Consider the following 15948-nt stretch of genomic DNA (forward strand, 5'->3'; position numbering starts at 1 on the left):
CTTTTTAAAAACCATGACTAGAGAGACTACAGAAAATAGCTGTTTTTTTACGAGTTCATGTTTAGGATTTTATTCAGCACTGTCAACACTTTATTCAACTGTTTTATAATCCTTAACTCCCTCTCGCTAATCACTCGCGCTACAAAGTGTATTGATATGCTTGCATTGTTATTATGGCTTGTCTTTCTAATATCGAGGAGTATTTAACGTTCTGGTCATACGAGTAACAACATGAATTGGTGCATGAGTCAGAAACAATGAAGTGCGGCTTGTGTTTTGCCATCAGCTGGAAGACGGTGTTCCCTTTTTGGTCAGTCTGCAGAGGGAGGAAGAGCTGAGGGATGGTGAGAGGCAACCTCTCTCTCGCTCGCCCTCTCCCTCCCTCCATCTGCAGACGGACCATTAGATGCAGTCACCATCAGCCCAGTAAAAAAAAAGCTAATGATTTTAAATCTGTGACTCACCAGCAATACTATGTATTACCAATGTGATCATATAACTCTAACTTTTAAATATCATTTTAAAATGGTCTGAGAAGAACAACCATTGGTGGGGCAAATTAAGAATACCCAATATGCAGTGATAATGTATTGAGATTAATGTGTTTAAAAAAAAAACAATTTTGTAATATCTTTTAAAGAAAAAAAGTGATCTCGGCTCAGAAAAGGTTGGTGACCACTGGCTTAAGGCGTCACCGTGCACACAGCCCAGCTCTCCCAGGGTGTTGTCAGTAGCGGTTGTTTATGTGCCTGCATGGTTGGCACAAATTTAAACCTGATAGCCTGTCGCCCTCACTCAGTCAGCTGGCCTCCCAACACCACCAATGTAATCCATATCTGGGCCTCTATTTCGGTTAGCCAAGCAGTACACAGTGTATTCACATATACACACAATGACATATAGCCTACATACTCACATACAACATCCAGAGAGGGTGGAGTTGAGGTTAGGTCAGGTAGGCCAACAGTTGGAAGTTGGAAGTTTACATACACTTAGGTTGGGATCATTAAAACTCATTTTTCAACCACTCCACAAATTTCTTGTTAATAAACTATAGTTTTGGTAAGTCGTTAGGACATCTACTTTGTGCATGACACAAGTCATTTTTCCAACAATTGTTTACAAACAGATTATTTCACTTATAATTCACTGTATCACAATTCCAGTGGGTCAGAAGTTTACATACACTAAGTTGAATGTGCCTTTTAAACAGCTTGGAAAATTCCAGAAAATGGTGTGATGGCTTTAGAAGCTTCTGATAGGCTAATTTACATCATTTGAGTCAATTGGAGGTGTACCTGTGGATGTATTTCAAGGCCTACCTTCAAACTCTGCTTGACGTAATGTGAAAATCAAAAGAAATCACCCAAGACCTCAGAAAAGAAATTGTAGACCTCCAGAAGTCTGGTTCATCCTTGGGAGCAATTTCCAAATGCCTGAAGGTACCACGTTCATCTGTACAAACAATAGTACGCAAGTATAAACACCATGGGACCCCGCAGCCGTAATAACGCTCAGGAAGGAGACGCGTTCTGTTTCCTAGAGATGAACGTACTTTGGTGCGAAAAATGCAAATCAATCCCAGAACAACAGCAAATGACCTTGTGAAGATGCTGGAAGAAACAGCTACAAAAGTATCTATATCCACAGTTAAATGAGTTCTATATCGACATAACCTGAAATGCCACTCAGCAAGGAAGAAGCCACTGCTCCAAAACCGCCATAAAAAAGCCAGGCTACGGTTTGCAACTGCACATGGGGACAAAGATCATACTTTTTGGAGAAATGTCCTCTGGACTGATGAAACAAAAAGATAACATTTTGGCCATAATGAACATTGTTATGTTTGGAGGGAAAAGGGGGAGGCTTGCAAGACGAAGAACACCATCCCAACTGTGAAGCACGGGGGTGCTTCATGTTGTGAAGCACAGCTTCATGTTGTGGGGGTGCTTTGCTGCAGGAGGGACTGGTGCACTTCACAAAATAGATGGCATCACGAGTAGGGAAAATGATGTGGATATATTGAAGCAACATCTCAAGACATCAGTCAGGAAGTTAAAGCTTGGTCGCAAATGGGTCTTCCAAATGGACAATGACCCCAAGCATACTTCCAAAGTTGTGGCAAAATGGCTTAAGGGCAACAAAGTCAAGGTATTGGAGTAGCCATCACAAAGCCCTGACCTCATTCCTATAGAAAATTTGTGGGCAGAACTGAAAACGTGTTTGCGAGCAAGGAGGCCTACAAACCTGACTCAGTTACACCAGCTCTGTCAGGAGGAATGGAACAAAATTCACCCAACTTATTGTGGGAAGCTTGAGGAAGGCTACACGAAATGTTTGACCAAAGTTAAACAATTTCAAGGTAATGCCACCAAATGCTAATTGAGTGTATGTAAACTTCTGACCCACTGAGAATGTGATGAAAGAAATTAAAGCTGAAATAAATCATTCTCTCTACTATTATTCTGACATTTCACATCCTTAAAATAAAGTGGGGATCCTAGCTGACCTAACACAGGGATTTTTACTATAATAAAAAAAAACTGAGTTTAAATGTACAAGACTATGTAAACTTCTGACTTCAACTGTATATAGTGTCTGTTCTAAAGACATTATCATCACACTGATCTTATTTCCCTTCCTGAGAGAACATGTTACAACTTCTGTTTTGTACAGTTTATCCTTAGACTTGTTGTTTTGAGTTGGGTAACATAGACGGTTATATGGTTATAATATTAGAACTCTGTCGTTCTGCCCCTGAACAGGCAGTTAACCCACTGTTCCTAGGCCGTCATTGAAAATAAGAATTTGTTCTTAACTGACTTGCCTAGTAAAATAAAGGGTAACATTTTTTTTTTAAATTAACATAAGCACATTTAGCATCTCCTGGCTTCCACACGCCACTAATGCAGACCTTTTGGAACATCTACACTACCGTTCAAAAGTTGGGGGTCACTTAGAAATGTCTTTGTTTTTGAAAGAAAAGCATTTTTTTTTGTGGCCATTAAAATAACATCAAATTGATCAGAAATACAGTGTAGACTTTGTTAATGTTGTAAATGACTATTGTAGCTGGAAACGGCATATCTTTTTATGGAATATCTACATAGTGTCACGAACCGTCTCGAAGCCCGTAACAGAAGGGAGACAACGTGGAGATAAGGAATAACAAAATATATTTATTAACTAAGGTAACCTAAATGCAATTAACAATGGTGTGTGTAAATGAGTGTTTTGCATGCATAAATGTGATAATGCGGGGTGTTGAAAGGTGCCAAAGCAAACAACCAAAAGGCCACAAAAAATACAACAACAAAATCTATGAAGGTGTCTGCATGGAGAGAGTCTCCCCAATGAATCTGGAAGAGGTCTATTTATCCTGGGACAAACCCGGGCCCAGGTGTTTCCCATGTAGCTGACGACCCTCCCAACTCCGCCCACCAGCATCCTAATAAGGAAACAAGAGCAAAAAGAGAGAATACGGCAGACAGAGTGGGAGGGTCGTCACAATGGTCGTACAGAGGCCCACTATCAACAACCATCACTCCTGTGTTCCAATGACATGGTGTGTTAGCTAATCCAAGTTTATAATTTTAAAAGGCTAATTGATCATTAGAAAACCCTTTTGCAATTATGTTAGCACAGCTGAAAACTGTTTTCCTGATTAAAGAAGCAATAATAGCCTTCTTTAGACTAGTTTAGTATCTGGAGCATCAGCATTTGTGGGTTCGATTACAGGCTCAAAATGGTCAGAAGACCTTTCTTCTGAAACTCGTCAGTCTATTCTTGTTCTGAGAAATGAAGGCCATTCCATTCGAGAAATTGCCAAGAAACTGTCACCACCTCCTCCGAAGTCGGCTCCTCTCCTTGTTCGGGCGGCGTTCGTCGGTCGACGTCACCGGTCTTCTAGCCATGGCCGCACCACTTGTCATTGTTCCATTTATTTTGTCTTGTTTTCCCGCACACCTGGTTTACATTCCCTAATCACACTACATATATATTCCCTCTGTTTCCCACATGTCTTTGTGTGGAATTGTTTTGTTACATGTTTCGTGTTACGCGCCAGGCTGGTTTTTCCCTGGGTACCGTGTTGAACCTGAGTGGGTTTAATTGTCTAACTTATGCATTATTGTGACTGTTGTCGCGCTTTGCACTTTTGCCATTTGGCTGGAGGTTTTTGATGCAGTTGCGTCCGTCTGTTGTTACTTCTGCCAATTGAAGTGTGCGCCTGATCACAACTCTCCGCTCTCCTGCACCTGACTTCTTACCAGTAGCGCCCAACCTGACAGAAACTGAAGATCTCGTACAACGCTGTTTGCTACTCCCTTCACAGAACAGTGCAAACTGGCCCTGACCAGAATAGAAAGAGTAGTGGTGCACAACTGAGCAAGAGGACAAGTACATTAGAGTGTCTAGTTTGAGAAACAGATGCCTCACAAGTCCTCAACTGGCAGATTCATTAATATGGTCACTGTAAAAGCCCTAGTCACAATGTAGTTTTGTCTTGGCCCTTTGATGTCACTAGACCTACGCTATATAACCAAAAGATTTCTCATTAGCTTTTTGTCTTACACAACCAAACGCTTCAGTTTTGACCTTGAGGACTCTGACCTTTCACAACTGTGAACATTGATTTGATTGGAAGCATAGTCACATTGAGTCATAATGAATAGATTTTTTTGAGTATCATAATTGATATTGATGTACAGACAATGAATCTCTTTTCAGAACGGTACGGATTATACAGTACTGATTATCTCATTGGAAAAGCATTGATTTTCTATCCATGTTTGGGATGAGTGGAGATGCATAGGTAATCCAATTTCAACCATGTACTGTAAATAAACAACCATCAAAATGGTCCCCCTAGCTGCCCTATACGTTGAGCATGTGTGGAGGGCTAAAGCTAGTCACAGGAAGCGACAGACTGCAACATCATCATTTGTTCCCAACCTTGAACTTTACAGGCATCTACATATCTCTTTCCTTCCCTTTATACCACTCATTTTCTCATACCCTCACTCACTTGTTCTCTCAATCCCTTTTTGACAGACTCTCACGTGAGTATACAAAAATAATGGTCTATTTTCTTTGCGAGTGTCACCTGGGTAGATAAATATGTAATTTGGTAAGGAGCAGAGGCATTCGGTGGTCAGGTTACCACAGAGCGGGGCGGTTGTGGGCTAATGCTAAATGTTTCTATTGACACTCATCTGATACACTCTTAGAAAAAAAGGCTTCAAAAGGGTTCTTTGACTGTCCCCATAGGAGAACCCTTTTTGTGTCCATGTAGAACCCTCTGTGGAAAAGGTTCTTCAAAGGGTTCTCCCTTTTAGGGTTAACCCTTTTTTAGGTTCTAGATATAATTAAAAGGTGCTAAGAGTGTATTTTTATTCTAAGAGTTTTTTTACCATTCCAAATAAAATTTATATTTGTATATTATATTTGTCACATGCGCCGAATACAACAGGTGTAGGTAGACCTTACCGTGAACAAGCCCTTAACCAACAAAAAAATGTATAAGAATAACAAATAAAAGTAACAAATAATTAAAGAGCAACAGTAAAATAACAATAGTAGGGCTATATACAGGGGTACCAGTAGAGTCAAAGTGGTGGGGGGGGGGGGGGGCACTGGTTAGTCGAAGTAATTGAGGTAATATGTACATGTAGTTAGGGTTATTAAAGTGACTATGCATAGATTAGAACAGAGTAGCAGAAGTATAAAGGGGGAGGGGGCAATGCAAATAGTCTGGGTAGCCATTTGATTAGATGTTCAAGATTCTTATGGCTTGGTGGTAGAAGCTGTTTAGAAGCCTCTTGGACCTAGACTTGGCGCTCTGGTACCGCTTGCCATGTGGTAGCAGAGAGAACAGTCTATGAGGTGGCTAGAGTCTTTGACAATTTTTAGGGCCTTCCTCTGACACCGCCTACTATATAGGTCCTGGGTGGCAGGAAGCTTGGCCCCAGTGATGCCCTAGGCCGTACGCACTATCCTCTGTAGTGCCTTGTGGTCAGAGGCCGAGCAGTTGCCATATGAGGCAGTGATGCAACCAGTCAGGATGCTCTCGATGGTGCAGCTGTAAAACCTTTTGAGAATCTGAGGACCCATGCCAAATCTTTTCAGTCTCCTGAAGGGGAATAGGTTTTGTTGTGCCCTCTTCACGGCTGTGTTGGTGTGTTTGGACCATGTTAGTTTGTTGTTGATGTGGACACTAAGGAACTTGAAGCTCTCAACCTGCTCCACTACAGCCCCGTCGACCGTGCTTTAGAGAGAGAGAGAGAGAGAGAGAGAGAGAGAGACTCATTCCTACCCTGAATGATTAATCGGAGAGCCGTACCCTGCCTGTGTGGTTCACTGAAACCAGCCCTCCCCTGACCACACGGGTCAAATTCACAACACACTTCTGCTCACTGCCGATTGGACAGGACACAAGGAGGGGGGAGTAACAGCCCTGATCCTGCTTAGTGCAGCAAAGAAACGAAACTGTTAAACTGAACTAACCCCCCCCCCTCATCTCAACCACCTCCCCCAACCACACAGACAGACAGTCCCCTAGCCTCTCCTTCCCCAGCTCCCCTCCTGGTGTGGATGCAGGCAGGGTGGAGGGTGTAGTACGATGGGACTTTGTTATGTAACCGTCCTGTGTCAGGCAGCAGGCACACAGCAGGCAGGCTGGGAGGGCAGGTAGTAACAGGGTCTTTTTACCCTCACTGATAACACACCGACTGATCCCCTCTGTCCTGCTCTGTCCAGCAGAATGTTTATGCTGAGGCCTTTTTCTCTCATACATATACTGTTAAGCCGAGAAGAGACTAGGTTGTTATTCTGCCTGGCAACAGCTGTATTGAAAAGGACTAAAAGCCTATTTCTCACATCTGCTGTTCTTCTTTGCCATTGCAGCATAGGCACTAGTGGAAATGCTACAGTGGTTGGAATGTTAGTGGGAAACTATTGGATTGCCTTACCTTTTCATGTGACTAGGTTAGCTAAATGGATACGGTATAAGTTCCTTTTCATATGGGTTATACATCTGCGCTGAAGTACTGTTAGTGGTTAACCCACTCACATAGCAGACCACTCACATAGCAGACCACTCACAAAGCAGACCACTCACATAGCAGACCACTCACATAGCAGACCACTCACATAGCAGACCACTCACAAAGCAGACCACTCACATAGCAGACCACTCACATAGCAGACCACTCACATAGCAGACCACTCACAAAGCAGACCACTCACATAGCAGACCACTCACATAGCAGACCACTCACATAGCAGACCACTCACATAGCAGACCACTCACATAGCAGACCACTCACATAGCAGACCACTCACGAAGCAGACCACTCACATAGCAGACCACTCACATAGCAGACCACTCACATAGCAGACCACTCACAAAGCAGACCACTCACATAGCAGACCACTCACATAGCAGACCACTCACAAAGCAGACCACTCACATAGCAGACCACTCACATAGCAGACCACTCACAAAGCAGACCACTCACAAAGCAGACCACTCACAAAGCAGACCACTCACAAAGCAGACCACTCACAAAGCAGACCACTCACAAAGCAGACCACTCACAAAGCAGACCACTCACATAGCAGACCACTCACATAGCAGACATCATTCAGAGAATAAAGGCAACACCAATTGCGCATAGCTAAATACCCTTCTAACAAACTCTCTTCCTCCCAGCTTGTGTTTTCTTATTGCATCAAGTGAGGAAACTCCTCCAAAGACTCATAAGATGAAAGCCTATAATGCACTACAATCTCTCACCGGGCTCCTTCTCAGGTCTCCTCTGTATATAAATGAAAAGCACCAGAGAGAGAGACTGTTTAATGTTAGTGTGGGAATTGACTAGTGGATTCTCAGATGGCGCATGCATTAAACGAGCAGTTCCAAGACTCAATCATTCATATGTAGCCTATAGACGTGTCCTTATGAAACCATGACCCCTCCTGTAGTCACGCCTCTCAGCCTCTCGTCAGCATGTCCTCTCTCCTCTCCTGTCTCTCTCTCTCAAAACTACTGACTGACAGGCAGTGTGAGCGCTAGGCCTAACCCAGAGAGAGCCTCTCCGGCACATTCAGATCCCCAGTCAGCGTGCAGTGAACCCCCATGGCCCTCCAAGTGCTAACAGGTCTTGATTGACTGGTTCCGAAGCTCCTATTCTGCCCCCTTGTAACTGTCACGTACGGTCAAAACATTGTTTATGCATCTTCTGGATGCTTAGCTAGTGTAGTGTTAAAATGGTGATTATTGATTTAAAACTTACAAAGGGATAAGTGGTGTAAGGGTTCAGTAACCGGTCACAGAAGACCCAGTGTTTTGCCTGCATTACTTAGGCCTACATGACTATGTTGTATCAGAGACCTTTGCTCAATCACTGCAAGCCACTGATTCTCTCACACAGAACAGTCCATCTCCTAGAATGCGTCCCAAATTAAACACTTGACCTGGGCCGATTGGTCCTATATAGAGATTAGGGTACCATTTGGGATGCACACCTGGTCTCTTGTGCATCTTTCATCAGGTAGAGAGAGCCACTGATCTCTCATGAGGAAATGGGCCCCATAGAGTAAGGATGGATAGCCTGGCCTGCAGTAGACCAGTGTTTCTCGACTCCAGTCCTCCAGTACCCCCAACAGACCAACTCCAGTCCTCCAGTACCCCCAAAAGACCAACTCCTGTCCTCCATTACCCCCAACAGACCAACTCCTGTCCTCCAGTACCCCCAACAGACCAATTCCTGTCCTCCAGTATCCCCAACAGACCATCTCCAGTCCTCCATTACCCCCAACATACCAACTCCAGTACCCTCAACAGACCAACTCCTGTCCTCCAGTACCCACAACAGACCAATTCCTGTCCTCCAGTACCCCCAACAGACCAACTCCAGTCCTCCAGTATCCCCAACAGACCATCTCCAGTCCTCCATTACCCCCAACAGACCAACTCCAGTACCCTCAACAGACCATCTCCTGTCCTCCAGTACCCTCAACCGACCAACTCCTGTCCTCCAGTACCCCCAAAAGACCAACACCAGTCCTCCATTACCCCCAAAAGACCAACACCAGTCCTCCAGTACCCCCAAAAGACCAACTCCAGTATCCCCAACAGATCAACTCCTGTCCTCCAGTAACCCCAACAGACCAACTCCTGTCCTCCATTACCCACAACAGACCAACTCCTGTCCTCCAGTATCCCCAACAGACCAACTCCTGTCCTCCAGTACCCCCAACAGACCTCCTCCAGTACCCCCAACAGACCAACTCCAGTCCTCCAGTACCCCCAACAGACCAGCTCCTGTCCTCCAGTACCCCCAACAGACCAGCTCCTGTCCTCCAGTACCCCCAACAGACCTCCTCCAGTACCCCCAACAGACCAACTCCAGTCCTCCAGTACCCCCAACAGACCAGCTCCTGTCCTCCAGTACCCCCAACAGACCAACTCCAGTCCTCCAATACCCCCAACAGACCAACTCCAGTCCTCCAGTACCCCCAACAGACCTCCTCCAGTACCCCCAACAGACCAACTCCAGTATCCCCAACAGATCAACTCCTGTCCTCCAGTATCCCCAACAGACCAACTCCAGTATCCCCAACAGACCAACTCCAGTCCTCCAGTACCCCCAACAGACCAACTCCAGTACCCCCAACAGACCAACTCCAGTCCTCCATTACCCCCAACAGACCAACTCCAGTATCCCCAACAGACCAACACCAGTCCTCCAGTACCCCCAACAGACCAACTCCAGTATCCCCAACAGACCATCTCCAGTCCTCCAGTACCCCCAACAGACCAACTCCAGTATCCCCAACAGACCAACTCCTGTCCTCCAGTACCCCCAACAGACCAACTCCTGTCCTCCAGTACCCCCAACAGACCAACTCCTGTCCTCCAGTACCCCCAACAGACCAACTCCTGTCCTCCAGTATCCCCAACAGCACACATTTATGTTGTAGCCCTGGACAAAAACACCTGATTCAATTTGTCAAGAGCTTGATGATTAGTTGACAAGTAGAATGAGGTGAGTTTGTCTGGGGCCACAACAAAAATATGTATTGTTGGGGGTACTGGAGGAATGGAGTTTGAAAATCACTGCAGTAGAGGATGCCAGAGAGGGTATAAGGAGACGAGGAAAACAGCCAGGGTAGCATGAGGAGGCCGAGGGAATCACTGTAGGGTTGAATAGCAAGGCTCACTTGTATAGCAGTGGTACTGTAACCCCCAAGGCAGCTGTAAACCTATAACAGTACAAATGTCCTGAAGCGTGTAATCAATGTTCTGAATGGTTCTGGGGAATGGATGACAATGTGATAAATTAGCTGATTGATTTGTCGTCTGGGGGAGCTTGTTTGAGGAGCATGGGAATGTTGGTGTCAGAGTCAGTGCCTTACTGGATCGATTAGGTCTAGCTCCTGGCTAGTTCAGTGAGCTGAGTGAGACGGACTAATGTTGATAATTGCATTTTGAAGGGATTCCTTCTCATCATTCAGCAGAAAAAAGGAAAGATAAAGAATAACACATAAAAAAGACTAACACATCTCTCATTACCATACAGCATCGCGTTAATTGAAAGTTAATCAGAGTTCTTTCTTTCTCTTTTGCCTCAGGAATCTCAATATCGGCTCTCATCAGCCCCCTCCCACCCAAACCCATGTGGTCTGTTTTCTGTCTGTCAATTACTTCTAAGAGTCTCACAGAAAGAGCTTTACCTGTAATAGTAGGCCTATTGTTTGTGTGGTATTATAAAGTTTCACGTGTCCAGTCTTTACAGGGTGTTGTAGTCCTGCCTCTGTAGCCTGCTGTTTCCCCGTCTTAATCTCTGGAGGGGTCCCAGCCCCAATCCTCTGAGTCATGCTAATGCCTAGCTGTTTGTTCATAGCAGAAGAGCACATGTGGACACACATACACACACGAGGGGTTGTTTTTTTCAAGTTCTGTTTTATTTGTCACATGCACAAGTACAGTGAAATGCTAAACTTGCAAGCCCTACCCAACTGTGCAGTAATGGCCCCTCAGGTGCTTAATTCATGCCTTGACTTAGAGGATAAAGGAGAGGAATGGAATGCCTCCGGGAGGTGTGTGAGTGAAACGTGGGCCCTCTCCCTTTACATAGGCCTAATTGACCCTGTATGCACACGTCTCTGGCCTGGGGTTGAAGCATTCCTAAGAGCCAGATTGGCCTATACATGGTCCATTTTCAAATCTTTTATTCACCTCAGAGTTGTAAAAATATTGAGAATCTGTTTGCACCTTTTCCACAATCAGCCCAAGCTGACCCATATTCTTCTGTATTAGGCTAGTGTGGTTCAGTTTTCCACTGCCTTACTGGAAGTTTTAAAAGTATTACTGTCCACACACTCTGCCGGACGCCATTTTAATAACTGTCTCTCTGTCCCCATCTCTCTCTGTATCTTTCTCTCTCTCTCTCTCTCTCTCTCGCTCTCTCTCTCTCTCATTCTCTCTCTCTCATTCTCTCTCTCTCTTGCTGGATGGCCCTGACTTCCCTGGGTACTGCAGAATGATCAGCCACTCGATGGGGATTTACCGAGGAGCTCTCACCTGTGTCGCCTCCTGCCCTCCGCCCCGCCGCCTGCCCTCCCTCTTCTGCACCTCCTCCACACACATCATGAAACTGGTATTAACTGAATGGCAATTGATATGGATTTTTACTGATTCCAGTAGACTGTGAAGCAACAAAAACACAAAAAGGGAGGAAAAGCCATATCTCATTTTCACACGTCCTTCTTTACACCAAATAAACCTGCCTGTGGGGTGCTGTTCTAGGCTGCCTGCACAGGCCCTCCCTGAAAACAACCCCTCTCTGGAAAACACGAGGAATGTATCGTACGCTTTGAGAGATTCTACTTCCTACCTGATTACCTCGTTTGAGGACATCGACGGCAGAGGGAGCTATACTTTGAGGACCAGCTCTCACACCAGGCGCCACCAAGCCACCAGTGTGAGCATACAGATTATTTTTTACATTTAAATAAATATATATATATATATAGTTTTTCTCTGGAGCCTGAAGTGCTGTGCGTTTGGCTGTGTGCATGCCGAAGAAGAAGAAAATGGCTCCCCAGAACTCTGAGGCGGATGCTATGCAAGTGCAGGGGGTGATGGTGGTCCCTACTGCTAAGAAAACCACCACAGACTCTGCTGCCACAGGGGATAGAGGAGGAGGAGGTGTGGTGCTGGAGTCATGCCAGGAGGAGTCGGTGAGCGAGGGGTCTATAGACCGGATCCCCCTGCAGCAGTGGGTGATGCACGGAGCCGTCATGTTCGGACGAGAGTTCTGCTACGCCATGGAAACGGCCTTGGTTACGCCTGTACTGCTGCAAATAGGTGAGAGAGATATGAGACGGCACTGTGCAGAAGCATGAACATTGTAAACACATGGAAAAACATGCACACAGACACACACACACACAGAATCATGAATTATAGGGACGACCCGCGTGACAGGTAGGTGAATTCCCATACTGTACACATGTTGTTGAAGCTGTAAAGACAGCACATCCCAACCATCGTAAACACTGGATAACAAGGCATGTCGTCATCATTCCTGCTCCCTTCCTGTGTCCTGTCACATCCACAGCCCTAATAACAGGCCTGCCTAGGACAGAGAAGGCTGAGGTTAGGGCTGTGGCGAACATGACATTTTGTCAGCTGGTTATTGTCATGCAAAAGTCTGCCGGTCTTGCAGTAATTGACCGTTAATTAACATAAACACATTTAGCATCTGATGCTCCCCTTTGGAACATCTACATTTTAAAAAGTCTAATAAATCAATTGAATATAAACCATCACAATACATCCATTATTTATTTTAGTCAGGTCTAAAGAAACATTATGATATGAAGAAAATGTATTTCAGAAGAACAGAATATGAGTTGGCCTACTGTGTGTTATCTGGCTAGGCTCCATGCCATAGGCTGTAGGCTTTTTCATTTTAGCAGACAGAATATGCTTCTAAATCCCATGACATTATTTTACATTATATGATTTTATAGTAACAAGAATATAATTGTACTTAGCTGAATAAAATAGAAAGGATAGTTTTCCCATTGAGGAACGGGAACAAATATGAAGTGGTTATATTGAGCATAAGTGTTCATTTGAAACATGTCCTATATGCTAGATTGAGTTATTTGGCAACATTAGTTGTGAATGATACAAACCTTAGAATGTCTTAGAAATCAAAACATATATGGGCTGCATGATGCGACTACAGGCTGTAATGATTTGAGAAAGTTGCAAAGCTCGCACTCTGTTCCTTGCCTCAGGCTGCACAGCTGTTCTCTCATCAAGCCGTCATATTTTTAGCCATCGTAGTATTCTCAATTTTATCTTGTCTTTAGTAATATGTCAAATTTGTTTCGATTTAGAATGGCCTATTATCACATGGGCAGGGGGAAAAGAACATCTGTTTTCACTCGAATAGCGAATGGAGGCTGCGCGCTTTCCCGCCGGTCCGTTTGTCAACGATGCCTGGTAGGATACTTCGGTTTTACAGCGGAGCTGTGCTTAATATGAGCTGCTGAGAAATACATATAAGAACACTTATTTCGGTCTATGTATTGTGTAACGGCACAATACATTTTAATTCAGGGTATTTTGGGGTTTGGGCTCATAAGTCTATACGTATTCATTAGCTCTAATATGAGTATGGGTGTTTTGAATTAATCATCCCCTTAGAATCCTCTGTCTGTTTCATTGTTAGGCTTTGAAATAACATCCACAACGACCATTGTTTAACAACCTGCTGTCTTCAAATTGATCACCAGAGTGAGGTGTTAAAAGAAAAAAAGCACTATACTGTTTTGATGTGATTTTTGATTGTATTTGCATTGCTGTCAGTGGTTAGAGGGACAATAGACACCTGAGTACCAGGCCATCAGGACCTGATGGTCGTTAGCAGTTAGGTACTACCAAAGCATGTCCAGAGTGCATAAAAGGACATTACAGTGACTCACCGGTCACGTGGCATTTTACTGCGGCCATGACTCATGACTGCTGGTGTGGCGGTAATATGGTCACTGCAACAGCCCTAGCTGAGGTCCTATTACAGCTGACTAGACTTTCAGATTAGATGCTATCAGTGCTGTAAACAGTAAATCATACTGTTTGACTGGCCAAGGGGCATCTGTTTGGGCAGCAGTGTATAGACAATGGATGTGTGATTTAGCAGAGGATTAGAATAACCACGCGGGGGGATGCAGTGATACACCAGCGATGTTCTTGACTAATGACAGTGAGCTACAGCTGTAGATAAACGAGATCTCCAAATGATAAATACTTTTTCTGATCTAGTGAGGGGGAGGGGCTGTTTCCATTCCTCTAGCTTCCATTCTCTATTATTAATGCCATTGAGTCTATACAGATCGAATAAATCATCTGTGATTGATGCCACTCAGTTGACGAAACAAGCCTACTTCTTGGGACCTAACCGTGTGATTGATGCCACTCAGTTGACGAAACAAGCCTACTTCTTGGGACCTAACCGTGTGATTGATGCCACTCAGTTGACGAAACAAGCCTACTTCTTGGGACCTAACCGTGTGATTGATGCCACTCAGTTGACGAAACAAGCCTACTTCTTGGGACCTAACCGTGTGATTGATGCCACTCAGTTGACGAAACAAGCCTACTTCTTGGGACCTAACCGTGTGATTGATGCCACTCAGTTGACGAAACAAGCCTACTTCTTGGGACCTAACCGTGTGATTGATGCCACTCAGTTGACGAAACAAGCCTACTTCTTGGGACCTAACCGTGTGATTGATGCCACTCAGTTGACGAAACAAGCCTACTTCTTGGGACCTAACCGTGTGATTGATGCCACTCAGTTGACGAAACAAGCCTACTTCTTGGGACCTAACCGTGTGATTGATGCCACTCAGTTGACGAAACAAGCCTACTTCTTGGGACCTAACCGTGTGATTGATGCCACTCAGTTGACGAAACAAGCCTACTTCTTGGGACCTAACCGTGTGATTGATGCCACTCAGTTGACGAAACAAGCCTACTTCTTGGGACCTAACCATGTTGGTGTGTTAGTTGTTGTGGTGTTTAAGTATTGTGCATTCTACTTAATTCAATCAATTTAAAGGAAATCATACCGTGCTATTATCAAGTGTTAGAACATCAGGTAAGTGGGGAGAAGGCAGAGGACCCCTCTGAGCCCCCTCTTACAGTAGGCCGAGCTGTATTCCATCATGGCTGACGTCAGTGTTGATGCCATTGATGCCAGTGTTTTGAAGGTGTAACTAGCTGGCTGTTCTGTCCTCTCCTCTAAGCTCGCTGTTACGTCTGCTTGGGGATTACAGCTCTCTGCAACACCACAATCCTTCCTGTCCGTAGCCTCAGAAAGACGCCCTACCTACCTCACGGGAGGGGTGTGAAGGAAGAGATGAAGAGAGATATAAAGGGTGAGGTGGAAAGAGGGAGAGAGAGAGGGCTCAGCATTCTCTGGCCAAAGCTCTGACTGGGCGCTAACCTTGTTTACAACTCTAACAAAGTAACATCTTCAGCAATCCTGGAGCCGTATGTGTTCCCTGGCAGCCGCTCTCACGCTACGTCTCAAATGGCACCCTATTTCCTATATAAGGCACTACCTTTTTACCAGACATCCTCACTCAGACATACTGCGTTTCAATGATGGTGTGGAGAAGTGCCATATTATTCTGGGTTACGTAAGTCGGCCATGGTACTGGAGCTGAGTCCAGTCCAGGGAAACACCCCTGTCTAAGTGAATTAGTGTTTGACTTGAGTAATGTCTGGTAGTGTTCATCATAGGGTGAGACGATGCCTTGTCATCCGTCATTACGATTTGTTAAAATGTCCCTTCATTCTCTCTTGTAGAATATGCAGTCAGACAACATCACACTGATTTATGTTTTTTTGTTTGTTTGGTTGAC

At 44.8% G+C, this 15948-nt stretch overlaps 1 protein-coding gene across 1 annotated transcript in view; it reads left to right on the forward strand.

Moving 5' to 3' along the window:
- The window catches only part of LOC115131340 (solute carrier family 45 member 4), a 75990-nt gene that overhangs the window by 18794 nt on the left and 41248 nt on the right, over window positions 1-15948 (forward strand). The window contains exon 3 of the mRNA XM_029662975.2: window positions 11546-12373. Coding sequence (XP_029518835.2) covers window positions 12082-12373 — 292 coding nt within the window. The 5' untranslated portion in view covers window positions 11546-12081. The remainder of the gene's footprint in view (window positions 1-11545; window positions 12374-15948) is intronic.

Source organism: Oncorhynchus nerka, linkage group LG7 (assembly GCF_034236695.1).
Source record: "Oncorhynchus nerka isolate Pitt River linkage group LG7, Oner_Uvic_2.0, whole genome shotgun sequence".
Lineage (NCBI taxonomy): Eukaryota > Metazoa > Chordata > Actinopteri > Salmoniformes > Salmonidae > Oncorhynchus > Oncorhynchus nerka.